The 20,248-nt window shown below is 36.6% G+C and overlaps 1 protein-coding gene across 1 annotated transcript; it reads right to left on the bottom strand.

Annotated features, from left to right (window-relative positions):
• Positions 1-8,074: 8,074 nt before the first annotated feature.
• LOC308627008 (CD2-associated protein-like) lies at positions 8,075-10,338 on the bottom strand (the record flags this gene model as incomplete). Its single annotated transcript, XM_081252620.1, is given in 3 exon segments — positions 8,075-9,840; positions 9,843-9,972; positions 9,976-10,338. Coding segments are annotated over 3 exon segments (1,812 nt in total). The 3' UTR covers positions 8,075-8,521.
• Positions 10,339-20,248: the final 9,910 nt, after the last annotated feature.

Below are 20,248 nucleotides of genomic sequence, written 5' to 3'. Positions count from 1 at the left end.
GAATGAAAGATCAGAAAGAGAAATTAAAGAAACAATCTCATCCACTATTGCAACAACACCAAAAAATAAAATACCTAGGAATAAACCTACCTATGGAAGTAAAAGACCTGCACTCAGAAAACTATAAGATACTGATGAAAGAAATCAAAGTCAACACAAACAGATGGAGAGATGTACCATGTTTTTGGATTGGAAGAAGCAATATCGTGAAAATGACTATACTACCTAGAACAATCTACAGATTCAGTGCAATCCCTCTCAAATTACCAATGGCATTTTTCACAGAATTAGAACAAAAAAATTGTACAATTTGTATGGAAAAACAAAAGACCCCAAATAGCAAAAAAAAAAAAAAAAAAAAAAAAGAATCAGCCTCCCTGACTTCAGACAATACTACAAAGCTAAGTAATCAAGACAGTATGGTACTGGCACAAAAATGGAAATATAGATCAATGGTACAAGATAGAAAGCCAAGAGATAAACCCATGCACCTATGGTCACCTAATTTATGACAAATGTGGCAAGAATATACAATGGAGAAAACAGTCTCATCAATAAGTGGTGTTGGGACAACTGGACAGATACATGTAAACGAATGAAATTAGAACACTCCCTAACACCACACACAAAAATAAACTCAAAATGATTAAAGACCTAAAATGTAAGGCCAGGAACTATTAAATTCTTAGAGGATAACATAGGCAGAACACTCTTTGACATCAATCACAGAAAGATCTCTTATGACCCACCTCCTAGAGTAATGAAAATAAAAACAAAAATAAACAAATGGGACCTAATGAAACTTAGACACTTTTGCACAGCAAAGAAAATCATACAGAGATGAAAGCTACAGTAATCAGAAAAGACAACCTTCAGAATGCGAGAAAATATTTGCCAATGAAACAACTGACAAAGGATTAATCTCCAAAATACAAAAACAGCTCATGCAGCTCAATATATAAAAAAAAACTAATTAAAACTTTTGCTGAAGAACTAGTCATTTCTCCAAAGAAGATATATAGATGGCTAACAAACACATGAAAGGATGCTCAACATCACAAATTATTAAAGAAATGCAAATCAAAAGTACAATGAAGTATCACGTCACACCAGTCAGAATGGCCATCATAAAAATATCTACAAACAATAAATACTGCAGAGGGTGTGAAGAAGCAGGAACCCTCTTACAATTTTAGTGAGAATGTAAATTGATATAGCCATTATGGAGAACAGTATCGAAGTTCCTTAAAAAAACTAAAAATAGAGCTATCATATGACCAAGCAATCCCACTCCTGGGCGTATACCCAGTGTAAACTATAATTCAAAAAGATACATGCACCCCAAGGGATATATGCAGCACTATTTAAAATAGCCAGGACATGGAAACAACCTAAATGTCCTTCAACAGAGGAAAAGATAAAGAAGATTTGGTATATGTATACAATGGAATATTACTCAGTCATAAAAAGGAATGAAATTGTGTCATTTGCAGAAACATGGATGTACCTAGAGACTGTCATACAGAGCGAAGTAAGTCAGAAAGAAAAATAAATATTGTATATTAACACATATATGTGGAATCTAGAAAAATGGTATAGATTATCTTATTTGCAAAGCAGAAATAGAGGCACAGATATAGAGAATAAAATATGGATATCAAGGGGGAAGGGGGTGTTGATATATTGGGAGATTGGGATTGACTTATATACACTACTCTGTATAAAATAGGTAACCTATGAGATCCTACTGTATAGCACAGGGAACTCTACTAGGTGCTCTATAGTGAGATAAATTGGAAGGAAATCCAAAAAAGAGGGGATATATTTATACAAATGGCTGATTCATTTTGCTGTACAGAAGAAACTGATATAGCAGTGTAAAGCAACTATACTCCAATTTTAAAAATTAGATAAATGGATTATGACTTTTACTTCAGACAGAAGAAAGGTGTAGTACACAAAAATCCCAATCAAGGATCTCTCAGGTGAAAGAATGGAAGTTTCCTGCCACATTGAAAGAGAACAGTAATTACAAAGAAACTAGAGATCAGGCAATTTTTTTTTTTTGCTGTACGTGGGCCTCTCACTGTTGTGGCCTCTCCTGTTGTGGAGTACAGGCTCCGGACGCGCAGGCTCAGGGGCCATGGCACACGGGCCCAGCCGCTCCGTGGCATGTGGGATCCTCCCAGACCAGGGCACGAACCCGCGTCCCCTGCATCGGCAGGCGGACTCTCAACCACTGTGCCACCAGGGAAACCCCCAGGCAATTTTTTAAAGCTAAATTTTGAAAGAAATATGAGATAATGCATGCAACTGAAAACATTCAAACATCAGGGCAGGAGTGAACAAAGATTGATATGTATGCAGCATTCCAGAAACTTTTACCATACTCTGCAAATATTTTTTCAGAATTCAAATAAAATACAGTAGGAGTTATAGCAGAAATAGCTGACTGTGGGAATTGTCACTGACACCCTTTGAGAGATTCTAGGAATATAAGCAGAGGAACTTGGAGGTGTTCATTGTTCTTATCTACCTTTTTTTTTTTTTAACATTTATTGCTATTTAGTTTTGTTCTAGTTTCATAGATTGAATGCTTAATTCATAAATATCTAGATTTTATCATTATTAATATGTACAATTTAAGGTAATCTTTTCTAACTTTTTGTGATTATTTTCTTTTACACAAAAATCTATTGAAAGATTATGGCTTACTTTAAAAATATATGGAATTTAACTGGTTATCTCTTTGTTATTAACACCTAATTAAATAGCATAGTGATAATGGACAGGAAAGGGCCAGGCTGAAGGACAGCCTCCTCATGCATTAGGCAGAAGGCAAAGCCACCTCCTTGTTTTGCAATTAATGAGGCCATTATGCATGGAAGGATGACATCTAAAACAGAAACTTTGTAACATGTGAACAAGAAACTCTGACCATGAAAACTTTGGTGCATGCACAGCAAAAATGCACAGGTTCTGATGACTGCTGTAAGATGTTTTGTGATAGGGCGCTCAACTAGTCAGGGAAAACAGCTCTTAGATCGCATGCACCATGATTTTCAGGAGACAAATGCACAGGATCAGGAGCTGATGCAACCTGGAGCAATCCAGGCCACCCTTAAACCTCCCCATCAATGAATAATCCACCCTTAATAAAAAAGACCGCCCACCAGTAAAAATTTCTAAAAATAAGATAAAAAAGGGGTCAAAAAACTCTGCAGCTTGCCCCTAAGTCCAGAGGATGCTTGTATTTTTCTTTGTGTGTGTACTTTTAGTTTTGCCTCAATAAACTGCTTCTTTGTTCTCTTTGCTCCTCAGCCTCAGTGTTGTTTTTTTGTGTTTTCTTTGTTTGTTTGGTTTGTTTGTTTGTTTGTTTCCTCTGTGTTCCTTGCCCAAATTCTTTTGGATGAGTTGAGCAAGAGCCTGGACTTTTGATAAAGCTTTTCTGGTATAAGTAAGACTATGTGATCTACATGCTATCTATCCTTCGAGAGTTATTTTTATTTGCTTTATGGTACTATTGGTACTTGGCCAAATGTTTGGCCAACTTTTTAAAATGTCTATTTATTTTTTTGTCATTCTTGAAATTATTTGGATTTTCTGAATCTATTGATTGTTCCCATTCATTATGTCTGAAAGCTTCTCAGCCATTAGATATTCAATTATTCTTCTATATCATTCTCCTTCTTCTGGACATATATTAAATGCTCCTTAATATACTCCATGTCTCTTAGTTATTCATATTTCTCAGTTATTTTATACCCTCTGTTTTGCATTGTGGATGAGTTCCTTAATTTTATATTCCAAATCCTTAATTCTCTTATTAAATGACCTTACTGACTTTTATTGTCAGTTCACCATGCTTTAAGATTCTATTACATATTTTTCAATTTTATAAGAAACAGTTAGTTAAAAAAAAAGAAATTCTTCATCATCAATTTGTATATTCTCTTCCATTTAACCATATTTTTAATTTCTTCTTTTTTAAAGTATATCAAAAATGATAATTTATTTTTCTGAGTCTGCAATGCTATTATCTGAGAAATTTGCAGATCTGATTCTGGTGTGTGTTGGTGTGTATTTCATTACTTATCTTTAACTTATAAAGTATCATTTCCTTGTGTTTTGTTTTGTTTTTTGAATGTGAGGTCATAATTCTTGGCACTGTAAATATGAAAAATCTTTAAGAATAAATTCAAGTTTTGTCCCTTATAAGAGTATTTGCTTCTGCCTATTTCTGGAGAACTACGTATTCTCAGGACAGAATTTTTTCCTTTTCATTCAGCAGCCAGGTACATCACTGAAAATTCTCTTTGGAGTCTCTAAGGAATGGAAGGTTTATTTCTGTTGTACCTACTCACAAAAGTTAGCCCTTTGGGGTCTCAGCTTTATGTGAAGAGGTCTTCTCTTCCTCTCCCTTATATGCAGACCTAATTTTTTTCCTCTCCCACATGTCTTGTGAGGCAATAAAAAAACCAAAATTGATGTTCACTGGATTTGACAAATATCCTTGAGATAGAAGCCAGACTCCGTGCTCTTTTTATCTTTATGAGCTCTCTCTTTCCTTAATTTTTGCTTTGTGAAATCCCTTCCCTTTTTCCTGGTATATTAGAACATTTAAATATATACTTTAAAATATTTTTACATTTTTTCCCAACACACTTGAGACATTGGTCAGCATACCAAATATGACATACAGCCAGAAGCAGAAGCCCTTATAAGGCCTTTTTGTCATTTTTAACATGTTTAATTGTGCTTTATTGCTGTTTTAACTTCCTGAAATTATCTCTGTATCTTTTCCTTTCTCTATGAACTATTATGTGAGCTCTATTAAGTGGAGGTACATTTTTGTTGTTATTTTAGTTTTTTACTACAATATTCCCAGTGCCTAGAATAGTACTTGAACATAGGAAAAAAATAAACATTTTTTGAATGAAATAATGAGGATTTTCATGTGGTTAGTGATCAAAGCCTGAGGTAGCTGAGTCTCCTTTTTCTCTTTTAAAATTTCTCTTTCTTTATGTGATAGCTCGTTCCAAAGTCATTACACTGGTATGAGAAGGCATTAGTTTTGCATCTCACTGAAGCTGCAGATTCCAAAATTCAGATTTTAGATTGAGAAGACCAAAGATACTTGGGTCTGTAGTGTTGGCAAAAGTAGTGCTCCATTGGTCCAATAAAAAATATTAACTTCCTGAATGGCAAAACATGATTAATAATAGAGCTGTCATGTACTTTATGAGCACCAAGCCAATATTTGGGTATTTATTGTCCCGTTGCCTAAAAAAATCTTAATAGTCCTGTGGACTTACTTAACTCTTTAATAGTGTCCATTTAGAATTTTATCACCTGTTCTCAGCAACATGATTTTTTTTTTCAACTGGCAATACTATTCTTTATTTTCTTTTTGAGGGAGAAGCATGCTTTACAGCTCCTGTAAACAAGTCAGTGAAGTTTACTGTTTTGAGTTTCTCCATAAATATATATTATTATTTTTTTGGAATGTTAGAATACCACAACACAAACTGCATTGCATAACAGCTACTGAAGGCAACACAGGCTACAACAAGGATAAAATTTTATGGCTAAAAATATTCATAGCAACAACTTTTAAAAGATGATTTTATTAAATCAAGTCATTGCACTTGGTCATTTTGTTGCTAGAGCAAAACAAGGCCATTAAATTTTAACACTTCTTATTTCTGAATTGAACTGATTGTCTCATTCTGTTCATACTTTTCAAGTTTAAATGCAAGCATAAAATGTTTACCAACACATGTAGAGAGCATTTGGGTTTATTTTTTTTCTGTGATCACAGTAAGAAACATAAAAAGAGAATCCTCTGTTACACCAGGCCCATTCTCTCTTCCTATCTTCAGACTTGGATTTTGTAAAGAGGTAACAGCTTTATAGTATGACCAAAGCTTGGTGGTCGCACACACACACACACAATACTCCTCATATTGAAATATAATTAGGGGGCTTCCCTGGTGGCGCAGTGGTTGAGAGTCCGCCTGCCGATTCAGGGGATACGGGTTCATGCCCCAGTCCGGGAAGATCCCACATGCCGTGGAGCAGCTAGGCCTGTGAGCCATGGACGCTGAGCCTGCGCGTTCGGAGCCTGTTGCGGAGCAACGGGAGAGACCACAACAGTGAGAGTCCCGTGCACCACACACACACACACAAAAAAAAAAAAAAAAAAAAGATTTACACCCAATTAAAAGTTATATAATTACAAAGAATTTTATGATATGAACTTTATAAACAGGAATTAATAAAATTCCTATATCAAGAGCAAATTCTGGTAAATTGTTAGAATAAAGTAATCGTTTTTCCCTTTGATTTTTGGTTTTCTTTTCTTTACTATTTGGTCAAGGGCAATAAAATAGAGACACAGTACTTGAATTACTTTTCAATTCTTACTGAGGAGTATACAAGCAAACACTTTAAATGTCTCTCAGTACTCATGACCATATTGATTTTATGCAATGGTGAGAAAATGACCAACAAAAACTTTAAGAACAGCCTGAAATCTGCTGGTAACTTCCCCTACCCCATTATTAGGGTGAGGAGGGAGCACTTAATCAGATCTTCCAGTCATAAACCTGGAGGGTGATTTCCAGGGTACATTGTTTTTATTTCTACCTGAAGACTTTCATATTAAAAGAAAATAAGACCTAATTTATTTAAGAAGAAGGAAATCATTCATTTGACAAGTCATTTAAAAACACTAGAACAGGAATAAACAATTTTGTTCAGCAGTGACCTCATCAGAAGAGTCCAAGGACTTTAAGAAGTTAGAATGTACATACTTAATGCACAGATTTCCCCAAAAGCACTAATTTAAGTTGTGAATTTAACATTAAGTAATTATGTATTGGAGTTTCTATTATTTTCTATTTCACTTTTATTTGAAACAACATGACAAAATTTCATTAACACAAGATTTCAGTATTATAAAACTAAAACTTAAAGGAAAAACTATTGGTTTGGGAGTTTAAAGAACACAAAATAGAAGCATGATAGATGGTACTCAAAATCTGAAAGTCATTTGCTATAATAAAGCTTAAAATCTATTTTTTTTGCAAAAAAAGATCAAATTTTCTACTTTCAATATAAACCCACATATTTTGAGACATATTATCTGTAGATAACATTTTTAAGAGTTCAAGTGTTCATAAGTGACCGTGAAGAAACTGCTATTCACCCACTTTGTGAAAATGCATTTTGAATATGGCCAACTATTTGGTTTAAAATAAGCTGTGATATTACGTTTTATGACCTACTAAACACTCTTTAAAAAGCTGGTTACCTAAATGACAGTCCCAAATATCTCCACCAGTTAGTTTAGTCTAGTAGGTAAATTACACAATGTAAAACCTGAGTATTTACATAATGATAACTTGTCAAAGTATGAAACTGCACACTGAAGTTCTGAAAGTTCTGGAGTTCTGTTTTTCTAACATTACCATTATTAAAAATCAAATGGAGGGGCATGAAGAATTAAATCACAAGATTATGAAATGAGTAATATTTGAGCCTGTAAAATAAGCAGGAAAGTATGGCAATAAGGCTGGTGTTTGCATATTATATGTGCTGTAGTTTCTAGGCACAACAAGTTAAGGGTTAAATTGACATTTTCAATTCCTTAGACCTGATGAATTTAAAATATAGCTCATATTTTCCCCAATATATTTAACAATCCAATACTTTTTAACTAAATTCCTTTATGAATCCTATAGTGCAAGCAATAAAAAAAAATACTCCAAAAGTTGAAGAAATTATTTTGATTAATTCATTATAGTTATTACTATATGCACGGGTGAGTAACCTGGTTTGTAGCTAGGAAACTCCTATTTCATCACCCAGAGTATCACAAACTGCAAACAAACAGGCAAAACAGTGTAATCCTGGGTAAGAAGCTAAACACAATATATATATATATATATATATATATATATATATATATACAAAGTTTATATCCCTTATGTTTTATGGTAAAAGTAGTGATTATAGTTACTATAAAGCTAAACTGTCCCTCTCAAATGGTATATTTTACAGATTATTCATAAAGATATCACCATATTTATAGCATATATCTCTTTAAAAATAATACTACAAGTTTCAATTAAAAAAACTATTGTGAATTTTCTTTCCGTTTTATACAGATTCAGTAGTATTTTCAAGCAAACTAAACAAAAGAGTTTGCAATCCCAGCACATAAGAAATAAGGCCTCTTTTTTTTCATATTGGCAAAACAAAATATATAAAATAAATTCACCCTCCCCCTACATTTTTCTATAGATATAATAGTTCATATATGTATATTTCTTTATCATGACATCAGCATTTGTTATTTTTAAGTAACAAGTCAGTTGAAGTTCATAGTGTTGCTTCTGAATCCCTGGAACACTGAGAACACTGGATACACGTCACTTCAAGAAGACATGATTGCTTTTTCCAGCTTCTCTATTTCCACCTCTAGATTACTTCTCCTTGCCTTCTCTTCCAAATCTTTTCATAGTTTTTCCAGTTCTTTCCCATGATCCTTTTTTAGTGCCTCCACAACACACAGCAATTCAACAATCTGAGCTTTAAGTTCATCCAAGGAATTTTCTGTTTCTAGCTCAGCTTTGATTTCTAATGGAGTTAGAAAAGCAGCTGTATTTGGTTTAGAAGCACTTGAAGGTGTTGAAAGGTAAACAGACGGCTTTGGAGAGTAGCATGAATCCTTCTTAAATTCAGATGGCTTTAGGTTGGAACTATCATCTTCTTTTGGTAACTTCAGGATTTTTTCTGGGCTTTGAGTTGGAGAATGTCCACCATTGAAGTGGCCAGGCAATCTTCTTCCAGGCATCTTTGGTCTATTTGCAGTGAGATGTAGCAAGTTTTCTGAGGAAGCTATGTCATCAAAATTTACAAGATCTGTTTCTTTAGAGCTTCTAACTGTAAATGTATCTAGGTCTACTGATTTTGGTCTGAGTGGTAACTGTTCAGAATCTAGCTTTGGTTTTGATACTGGCTCAGTTTCAAATTTTGATAAAATGGTAGAAACGTCTCCATTAATCTTGGCTACAGGAGGTGGAGGAACCGGTTTTTCAGGTCGCTTTGGGTACACTGTTCCAGGAGATCTCAGTAAATTATTGGTTTTGGTGGGTGGAGTAGGCTTCTTGGGTGGGACTTGTGGAGCAGCTGGTTTAGAAGGCTTCTGTTCCAGCACTGACTTTTCATCTTTTTCTTCAGGCTTTCTAGGAAAATACTTCTCTGCACCTGTCAGCTCAGGCTCTGGAGCTGGACCCTTCGCAAGTAGTGGTGGTTTCTTTGGTTTAGGAAAGTCCTTATCCAGTTCATTTATCTGAACAGTAAAATTGTCTGGAAATACTCCTTCTTTACCATTAAGTTCACCCTTCCACCAGCTAGCTTCTCCAGTCTCCTTACTTATCAACTGTATTATCTCCCCTTCTTTAAAAGTAAGTTCATTTTCATTAGTACCTGCATAGGCAAACAACGTTCTGCAATATTCTTTAGCTTTAATTTTACTTTCAGTGTCTGTTTTTGTTAGCTCCAAACTCTGAGTTTTGGATCCTAGTGACTGTGTTTTTAAGGGCTTCTCTGGTTTTTTCTCTTCTGTTTCACTACTGGATGTTCTTGTCCTAAGTTTCACAGAGCCTTCTTTAAATATAGCTCCAAATCCAATTCCTCGGATTTTCTTCGGCTGGGTAACTGATCCAGGTGCAGTATCGTTCCCATTTCCCGGAGAAGGTAAAGGTGAGGTAGACCCAGCCAAAACAGTTTCTGAATCATCCTGGGCTTCATGAGCTTCACCATCATCTGTTACTCTAATTCTTTCACAAAATTTGAGGGAAACAGTCCCAACTTGTTGTTCAGGGTTCCACTCCACCAGCCTTCTTCTACCTCTTTGCTAATATCAATAGTATCTCCCACTTTCAGCTCCAGTTCATCTTCTTTTTATGGAATGTATTCAAAGAGAGCTTTACACTGATGTTTCTTGGTCTTCTTCTTAATGCTTTTGGTTTGTGGATGTGGCTGAATTCCTCCGGCTAGAAGTCCACAGGTGCTTATTCGTTGTACAAGACTTGCTACATTCCCTTGCCTTTCCCTTTTGATGGGCAAATTGTCATCCTTGGATTCTGTCTCTCTCTTAATTTCCTTAACAAAATTATCAGGAAACATTCCTCTTCTCCCATTTAGTTCTCCTTCTAGCCATCCTTCCTCCTGTAGTTTTCTCACGTTTCTGATGATTTCCCCAACTCGAATAGTTAACTCATCATCATGTACAGCATCATAGTCACACTCCACAATATAGTCAACCATGCTTGGGGCTCCCGCGGGGAGCAGCTCGGCGCCCACCGCTCCTCCTCCAGCTGCTCGAGAGGCCGCTTCGGCGGCAGGAGGCAGGCCCTCCACTCGGCTCTAGCCCGGCTGAGCTCAGGCGGGGCAAGAAGGTGCCTCCATCCGCCCGCGGCATTCCCCGGCCAGTCCCGTCCGTGCCTCCCGTGAGGAACAGGCGGCGGCCGCTCCTCATTCGCGGCGGCTGGAGTGCCCCAGCAACATGATGTTTTTTTAACAGTTTATTCTTTTGACCTTAAATTTGTTTCTAGCTATTGTTTGCTTGCTTGCTTGTTTTCTGTCTATGGTCAAATCCATACTGCCAAAATACTGTGGTTACAAATTTACATTTAGATTTCTGGTCACAAAGCTTTGTCCCACATTATAATAGAATTTTCTATTATGAAACCAAGGTATTTAACATTTCTTGCAAGAAGAGATGAAACTGAGTAGGACCCTGTGGGGCTCCTGGGCACAGAAGGCTTTCTGTCCCCCTCCAGCCTCAGTGACCTTCCCTGAGTTCCAAAGGGCAGATCCAAACAGTTGATAATCCAAGAAAGGAAGGGATGCAAAGACAAAAGATGGGCAGCCAAGAAACAATAGTGAAGGCTTGGGGCAGGGTTCTGGTGCTGCCTCAAGGGATACACATAGCAATATCCTCAAGTCCTTTAGATGTCAGCATTCTTCACGCTGGAGAAGACCACCTGAGGCCAGACTAAATGAACCAGAAAAGCTCATCAAGAAGATTACCTGAGATGAGATTAAAAGAATGCAGGCCCTGCACATACCCTAATCTAATCAGCAATCTTGAACTGTTGCCATAAAACTCCTCACCAAACTCCCCTAGGTTGGGACACACAGTTTTCAAGGGCAGGAGCCCACTGTGTCCCCCTTTGCCTGGCAAAGCAATAAAGCCATTCTTTTCTACTTCACCCAAAACTCTGTCTCCAAGATTCCATTCATCACCCATGTACAGAGGCTGAGCTTTCGGCATCAGGAAAGGAGTGTTAATCAATCTTCCTAGAAGAGTTCTAAATTTATGTGTGAGTGTGTGTATGTGTGCCTGTATGTGCCTGTATGTGTGTTCATAGAGACTTGTACTTCACTGAAAGGGCTCAAATTTTTTGGAACAGAAACTAGAGGTACATGCCTTACTGCCCACCCAAACCCAATTTATTAAATTCCTTACCTATTCAAAAAATCAATATTTATCTTTTTCTAGATTTAGTTAAACTCAATGTTTACTTTATGATCTATAATTTTAAGTATGTGGTTAGATTGATTTGCTTTAAAGAACACTATTTCAAAACTTTGACTTCAAAAATGTGTTCTTTTCTAAATATTTTAATATCAACATTGAAAAAAATGCAATTCTTAATTTAAACCTATAATTTCCTAACTTTAATTTGTCACATGTAAACTTCTTCCCTGGGTCATTCAATCCTGCTTATTTTCATTTGCAAAATGTACTATTTCTGGTTTTCATATTATAATCTTTATATTAAAGCTACCTCTTTTAAAATATTGTCTAAGATGAAGTTTAATCCAATGCTTTATTGATGAGTCCCAAGAGAAAGGTTCTTTCAAAATCTACCCAGATTGGAAAAAGCTATTGGTTATGTACCAGTGGCATTATCTCAATAGCATCACTGATCTTTATAGAGCAAAAGAAGCCATTTCTTTCATTGTTAAATCTTAGTGCTGGGTTTCAGAACTATCAAAACCAAAAGGCAATGCCTCAGGCATTTACATTCCTAGTCACTAATATAAAAGTGAGAAGGCCATTACTAGCTGTTTTTATCACACTGAATTTACTTTTCTTTCTGAAGAGAAAAATGAAAGAGCATATTAATGCCCTTCATACTCTTGGCTTTTTCTTCCTGCTGATAATTAGAGTGCTTAGAAAATAAGATAGCCACAGATTCTTGTCAGGCAAATAGAAGGCTTTCAAAATGATTGCATCTATCTTTCTTCCAACTGCAAGACGCAGAGAAGTCCTCATTCAATTATCATGCATTTACCTGAGGAAAATTCAAAAAGAGCTTAATGCTAATTTTCTTGTCAAGCATTTTCAAAATCTCATTAAAAAAAAATTAAGGTAAATCTTTTGGAATTACAAGATTGTTGTTTCTTTTCTGGGCAACTTTTATAAGCTGATCACTAGAAATAAAGGATCATTTATGAATTGAGGAGCTAATAGAGAGAATGTATACAAGAATATTTGCATATTTTACTTATACTTGAGGAAAAATTGTCCCCCTAATATATTTGGCTCCATCCTCAATTTTTAGGTATAGACTGAGTTTAAGAAGACTAAATGTTTCTGATTCCCATTAAAAGAGAGAATAGAAGTATGAATGGAAATGTCTTTTTTTTTAATTTTGGAAAACAAAAGCATGGATTTATTTTTTAGAATTTTTTAATGTTTCAGTTTATTAACATCTGCTTTTATTATTTTTTAAATTAATTTTTATTGGAGTATAGTTGATTTACAATGTTGTGTTAGTTTCTGCTGTACAGCAAAGTGAATCAGCTATACGTTTACATATATCCACACTTTTTTGGAATTCCTTCCCATTTAGGTCACCACAGAGCACCGAGTAGAGTTCCCTGTGCTATACAGTTGTTTCTCATTAGTTACCCATTATAAATGTAGTAGTGTACACATGTCAATCCCAATCTCCCAATTCATCCCACCCTCCTCCAACCTTTGATGTCCATATGTTTGTTCTTTACAGCTGTGTCTCTATTTTTACATTGCAAATAGGTTCATCTGTATCATTTTTTGAGATTCCACATATAAGCTATATTATACAATATTCATTTTTCTCATTCTGACTTACTTCATTCTGTATGACAGTCTCTAGGTCCATCCACGTCTCTGCAAATGGCACAACTTTATTCCTTTATATGGCTGAGTAATATTCCACTATATATATTTACCACATCTTTATCCATTCATCTGTGAGTAGACATTTATTATGTTTCCATGTCCTGGCTATTGTAAATAGGGCCACAATGAATGTTGGGGTTCATGTGTCTTTTTGAATTATAGTTCTCTCTGGGTATATGCCCAGTAGTGGGATTGCTGGGTCATATGGTAGTTCTATTTTTAGTTTTATAAGGAACCTCCATACTGTTCCCCATAGTAGCTATATCAATTTACGTTCCCACCAACAGTGCAAGAGGGTCCCTGTTTCTTCACACTCTCTCCAACATTTATTGTTTGTAGATTTTTTTATGATTGCCATACTGACCAGTGTGATGTGATACTTCATTGTACTTTTCATTTGCATTTGTCTAATAATTTGTGATATTGAACACCTTTTCATGTGTTTGTTGACCATCTGGATGACTTCTTTGGGAAAATGTCTATTTAGCTCCTCAACCCATTTTTTGTTTGGGTTGTTTGTATTTTTTTTTCTTTTGCAGTACTCGGGCCTCTCACCACTGTGGCCTCTCCTGCTGCAGAGCACATGTTCCAGACGCACAGGCTCAGCGGCTATGGCTCACAGGCCCAGTTGCTCTGTGGCACGTGGGATCCTCCCGGACCGGGGCACGAAGCCGCATCCCCTGCATTGGCAGGTGGACTCTCAACCACTACGCCACCAGGGAAGCCCTGTTTGTATTTTTTATATTGAGCTTCATGAGCTGTTTGTGTATTTTGGATATTAATCCCTTGTCAGCTGTTTCACTGGCAAATATTTTCGTGCATTCTGAAGGTTGTCTTTTCATCTTCTGTATGGTTTCATTTTCTCTGCAAAAGCATTTTAGTTTAATTAGGTCCCAATTGTTTATTTTTGGTTTTATTTCCATTACTCTAGGAGGTGGGTCATAAAAGATCTTGCTGTGATTTATATCAAAGAATGTTCTGCCTACATTTTCCTCTGAGAGTTTTATAATGTCTGGACTTACATTTAGCTCTTAAATCCATTTTGAGTTTAGTTTTTGTGTGTAACATGAGGGAGTGCTGTAATTTCATTCTTTTACATGGAGCTCTCCAGTTTTCCTAGCACCACTTATTTAAGAGACTGTCTTTCTCCATTATATGTTCTTGCCTCCTTTGTCATAGATTAGGTGACTATAGGTGCATGGGTTTATCTCTGGGCTTTTTATCCTGTTCCATTGATCTATGTTTCTGTTTTTGTACCAGTACCATACTGTCTTGATTAATGTAGCTTTGTAGTGTGGTCTGAATTCAGGGAGCCTGACACCTCCAACTCCGTTTTTCTGTCTCAAGATGGCTTTGGCTATTCAGGGTCTTTTGTGTTTCCATACAAATTGTAAAATTCTTTGTTCAAATTCTATAAAAATGGCATTGGTAATTTGATAAGAATTTCACTGAACCTGTAGATTGCTTTGTGTAGTATAGTCATTTTCACAATATTGATTATTGCCATCCAAAAACATTGTATATCTCTCCATCTGTTTGTATCATCTTTGATTTCTTTCATCAGAATTTTATAGTTTTCTTCATATAGGTTTTTACCTCCTTAGGTAGGTATATTTCTGAGTATTTTATTCTTCTTGCTGTGATGGTAAATGGTATTGTTTCTTTAATTTCACTTTCTGATTTTTCATTGTTAATGTATAGGAATGAAAAAGATTTCTGTGCATTAATTTTGTATGTTGCAACTTCACCAAATTCATTAATTAGTTCTAGTAGTTTTCTGGTAACATCTTTTGGATTGTATCATGTCATCTGCCAAGAGTGACAGTTTTACTTCTTTTCCAATTTGGATTCCTTTTATTTCTTTTACTTCTCTGATTGCTGTGGCTAGGACTTCCAAAACTATGTTGAATATAAATGGTCAGAGTGGCCATCCTTGTCCTTTTCCTGAGCATAGAGGAAATGCTTTCAGTTTTTCACCATTGAGAATGATGTTTGCTGTGGGTTTGTCATATATAACCATTATTACTTTGAGGTAGGTTCCTTCTATTCCCACTTTCTGGAGAGTTTTTTTTTTTTTTTTTTTTTTTAATAAATGGGTGTGGAATGTTGTGAAAAGTTTTCTTCTGCATCTATTAAGATGATCATATGGTTTTTATTCTTCAATTTGTTAATATGGTGTACCACATTGATTGATTTGTATATATTAAAGAATCATTGCATCCCTGGGATAAATCTCTCTTGATCATGGTGTAAGAACCTTTTAATGTGTTGATGGATTTGTTTAGCTAGTCATTTGTTGAGAAAGTTTTTTTCTATGTTCATCAGTGATATTAACCTCTAATTTTCGTTTTTAGTGATATTTTTGTCTGGCTTTGGTATCAAGGTAATGGTGTATTCATTCAATAAATTTGGGAGTGTTCCTCCCTCTGCAATTTTTTGGAAGAGCTTGAGGGGTATATACATGTTAGCTTTTCTCTAAAACTTTGATAGAATTCACCTGTGAAGCCACTTTGTCCTGGACATTTGCTTGTTGGAAGTTTTTAATTGCAGTTTCAATTTTGTTAATTGTGATTGGTCTGTTCATATTTTCTATTTCTTCCTGGTTCAGTCTTGGAAGATTGTACCTTTCTAAGAAATTGTCCATTTCTTCCAGGTGGTCCATTTTGTTGCCATAGAGTTTCTTCTAGTAGTCTCATGATCATTTGTATTACTGCAGTGTCTGTCATATCTCCTTTTTCATTTCTAATTTTATTGATTTGAGTCCTCTCCCTTTTTTTCTTGATGAGTCTGGCTAAAGGTTTATCACTTCGGTTTATCTTTTCAAAGTACCAGCTATTAGATTCATTGATTTTTTCTATTGTTTTCTTTGTTTCTATTTCATTTATTTCTGCTCTGATTTTTTATGATTTCTTTTCTTCTACTAATTTTGTGTTTTGTTTGTTCTTCTTTCTCTAGTTGCTTTAGGTGTGAGGTTAGGTTGTTTATTTGATATTTTTCTTTTTTCTTGAGGTAGGATTGTATTGCTATAAACTTCCCTCTTAGTACTGCTTTTGCTGCTTCACATAGGTTTTAGGTCTTCATGTGTTCATTACCATTTGTTTCTTAGTATTTTTTGATTTACTCTTTGAATTCTTCAGTGGTTATTTAGCAACACATTGTTTAGCCTCCATGTGCTTGTGCCTTTCACTGATTTTTCCTGTCATTGATTTCTAATCTTATAGTGTTGTGGTCAGAAAAGGTGCATGGTATGATTTTAATTTTCTTAAATTTACCGAGGCTTGATTTGTGACTGAAGATGTGATCTATCCTTGAGAATGTTCCATGTACACTTGAGGAGAAAGTGTATTCTGTTGCTTTTGGATGGAATGTCCTATAAATATCAATTAAGTGTATCTGGTCTAATGTGTCATTTAAGGCCTATGCTTCAGTATTAAATTTTTGTCTGGATGATCTGTCCACTGGTTTGAGGTGGGTGTTAAAGTTCCCCACTATTATTGTGTTACTGTTTATTTCCCCATTTATGACCATTAGCATGTGTCTGATATATTGAGGTGATCCTAAGTTGGGTGCATAAATATTTACAATTGTTATATATTCTTCTTGAATTGATCCCTTCATCATTATGTGGTGTCCTTCCTTGTATCTTGTAATAGTCTTTATTTTAAAGTTTATTTTGTCTGTTATGAGTATCACTACTCCAGCTTTCTTTTGATTTCCATTTACATGGAATACCTTTTTCCATCCCCTCACATTCAGTCTGTATGTGTCCCTAGGTCTGAAGTGTAGGTTCAGACCCTAGAAACCTAGTCCCTAGGTTCTCTTGTAGACAGCATATATAGAGGTCTTGTTTTTGTATCCATTCATCCAGTCTCTGTCTTCAGGTTGTAGCACTTAACCCATCTATATTTAAGGTAATTATCACTATGTATGTTCCTATTACCATTTTCTTAATTGTTTTGGATTTGTTTTTGTAGGTTTTTTTCTTCCTTGTGTTTCCTGCTTAGAGAAATTTCTTTAACATTTGTTGTAAAGTTGGTTTCATGGTGCTGAATTCTCTTAGCTTTTGCTTGTCTGTAAAGCATTTGATTTCTCCATCAAATCTGAATGGTGTCCTTACTGCTTAAACGAATCTTGGTTGTAGGTTTTTCCCTTTCATCACTATAGATATATCATGCCACTCCCTTCTGGCCTGCAGAGTTTCTGCTGAAAAATCTGCTGATACTCTTATGGGGTTCCCTAGGATGTTATTTGTTGCATTTCTCTTGCTGCTTTTAATATTTTTCTTTGTATTTAATTTTTGTTATTTTGATTAATATGTCTTGGAGTGTTTCTCCTCGGGTTTATCCTGTATGGGACTCTGTCCTTCCTATACTTGGGTGACTATTTCCTTTCCCGTGTTAGGGATGTTTTCAACTATAACATCTTCAAATATGTTCTTAGACCCTTTCTCTTTCTTTTCTCCTTCTGGGACTCCTATAATTCGAATGTTGGTGTGTTTGTCTCAGATGTCTCTGAGACTCTCCTCAATTCTTTTCATCATTTTTCCTTTATTTTGTTCCATGGCAATTTTTTCAACCATTCTTTCTTCCAGCTCATTTATCCACTCTTCTGTCTCAGTTATTCTACTATTGATTCCTTCTAGTGTACTTTTCATTTCAGTTGTTGTGTTTTTCATCACTGTTTGTTTGTTCATTTCTTCCTGGTCCTTGGGAATCATTTCTTCTATCTTCTCGATCCATGCTTCCATTTTATTTCTGAGATCTTGGATCATCTTTACTATCATTACTCTGAAATTTTTTTCAGGTACTTGCCTCTTTCCTCTTCATTTATTTGATCTTGTGAGTTTTTACCTTGCACCTTAGTCTGCAACTTATTTTTCTGTTGTCTCATTTTGTCTAACTTATTGTGGTTTTGGTCTCTTTTCTGCAGGCTTCAGGGTCATTGTTCCTCTTGCTTCTGGTGTCTGCCACCTGGTGGGTTTGGTTGTCCCAGTGGCTTGTGTAGGCTTCCTCATGGGAGGGATTGGTGCCTGCACTCTGGTGGGTGGAGTTGTCTTTTCCCTCTGATAAGCAGGGCTGTGTCAGGTCACGTGTTTTTGGTTGTCTGTGAGCTTAGTACTACCTTAGGCAGCCTGTCTGCTGATGTGTGGTGCTGTTTTCCTGTCTTGATGCTTGTTTGGCCTAAGGAGTCCAGCACTGGATCCTGAGACAGTTGGGTTGAGCTGGAGCTTGTTTTCGAGATGGAGAGCTCATACTGATTAATACTGCCTGAGGCTGGGAATTCTCTTGAAGTCCAGCATCCTGGACTCAGTGCTCCCACCGCGGAGGCTCAGGCCCAACCCCTGGCCGGGGAACAAAGATACCTCAAGCTGTGCAGCACCGCAGGAAAAAAAAAAAAAAGGAAAAGGAAAAGAAAACAGACACATAGCCCAAGACAAATAACAAAACCAACAACAACAAAAAACAGAACAGACCAATGAAACACAGACAAATGGTAAAATCAAAACCAGCCAAACAAAAACAAAGAAATAGACAAAAATCAAAGAAAAGTAAAACATCAAGAGAACAACCTAACAAACAAAAGAATCAAAAAACAAAAACAAACAATAAAAACAAAACTAAAAAAAAAAAAAAAAACCAGAAAGCAAACTTTAAGAAAGTAAAAAAAGGGCTTCCCTGGTGGTGCAGTGGTTGAGAGTCTGCCTGCCGATGCAGGGCACTCGGGTTTGTGCCCCAGTCTTGGAAGATCCCACATGCCACAGGGTGGCTGGGCCCATGAGCCATGGCTGCTGAGCCTGTGCATCCGGAGCCTGTGCTCCACAATGGGAGAGGCCACAACAGTGAGAGGCCCACGTACTGCAAAAAAAAAAAAAAAAAAAAAAAAAAGTAAACACAAAAATGATAAAAAAAGATAAAAACAAAAGAAAACTAAGAACAAAAACAATAAAAAAATAAAAAAAGTGAAATAGAAAAATTAAAAATATATTAAAAATTTTTTAAAAGAAGAGAAAAATAAACAAAAAGTAAAAAATAATAGTAAAACATCAATAGAGCAAATGAAATAAAATAAAAAAAATAATAGTAATAATAAAATTTTCCTGGGGGCTCAGCTGTCAGTGTCCCTGCTTCCACAGTGAGCCACAACCAACACCTGCCTCCCCAGGAGGCCTTCCAATACCTCAAGATCTCTGGACCCACTGTGGGCACTGTGGGGGCATCTCAGCCTCTGACCTGGTCCAACTCCCATGTGTACTTGTCCTGAGTCCACAGCTGCTAAAACTAGACCCATCTCTCTTGTGGGAGCACTCATTGTCCATTCAGATATTCCACAGATTCAGGGTCTACCAAGCCAGTCATGGGGATTTCATCTGTGGCTTGTGCAGCTGAAGAAAGATTTTTGTTCCCCTTCCTTAGTCCCAGAGCCCCTGGGGTTCAGCTTTGGTTTTAGTCCCATCTCTGAGTGTGGTCCACCTTTAGGTGTCTGTTCCTCACCCAGGTGAGAGGGGTGAAAGCAGCAGCTGATTGGGACACACTTACCCACTCAGGTTGAGGAGGGATAAGGCAGCCACAACTGGGGCATGTGTGAAGTGGTGGCAGAGACTGGCAGGAAGCTCCAAAAACTGGGGTGTGCTGTATGCTCTCCCAGGGAAGTTGGCCCCAGATCGTGGGACCCTCAGCAGTGGCTGGCCATGCAGGCTCCCAGGAAGGTGATGGCAGTGACCTGCACTCGGTCACAGGATGATTGGTGACAGCAGCAGCAGCAGCAGTAGTGGTAGTGGTCTGTGTCCACTTCTGAGGTCCAAGATAGCAGCTGTGGCTTGCATCCACCCCTGCAGCTCATGTAGGTGGTGTTCTGCCACCTGTGAGTGCACAGAGAAAGAAGTTCCTATGTTGGGTTAGCCCCTCTCCTCATGCACCACCCCAACAATGTTCCCTTGCCTCTCTGGTGGGCTCAGCCTTCTTCTCGGGCTCCCTCAGATTTGGCACACTACACTCTAGCCCC

This window comes from Mesoplodon bidens (assembly GCF_964165515.1).
Source record: "Mesoplodon bidens genome assembly, chromosome: 13".
Lineage (NCBI taxonomy): Eukaryota > Metazoa > Chordata > Mammalia > Artiodactyla > Ziphiidae > Mesoplodon > Mesoplodon bidens.
Note: the sequence above shows the minus strand (reverse complement) of the source record. Positions and strands in the feature narration are given on the sequence as shown.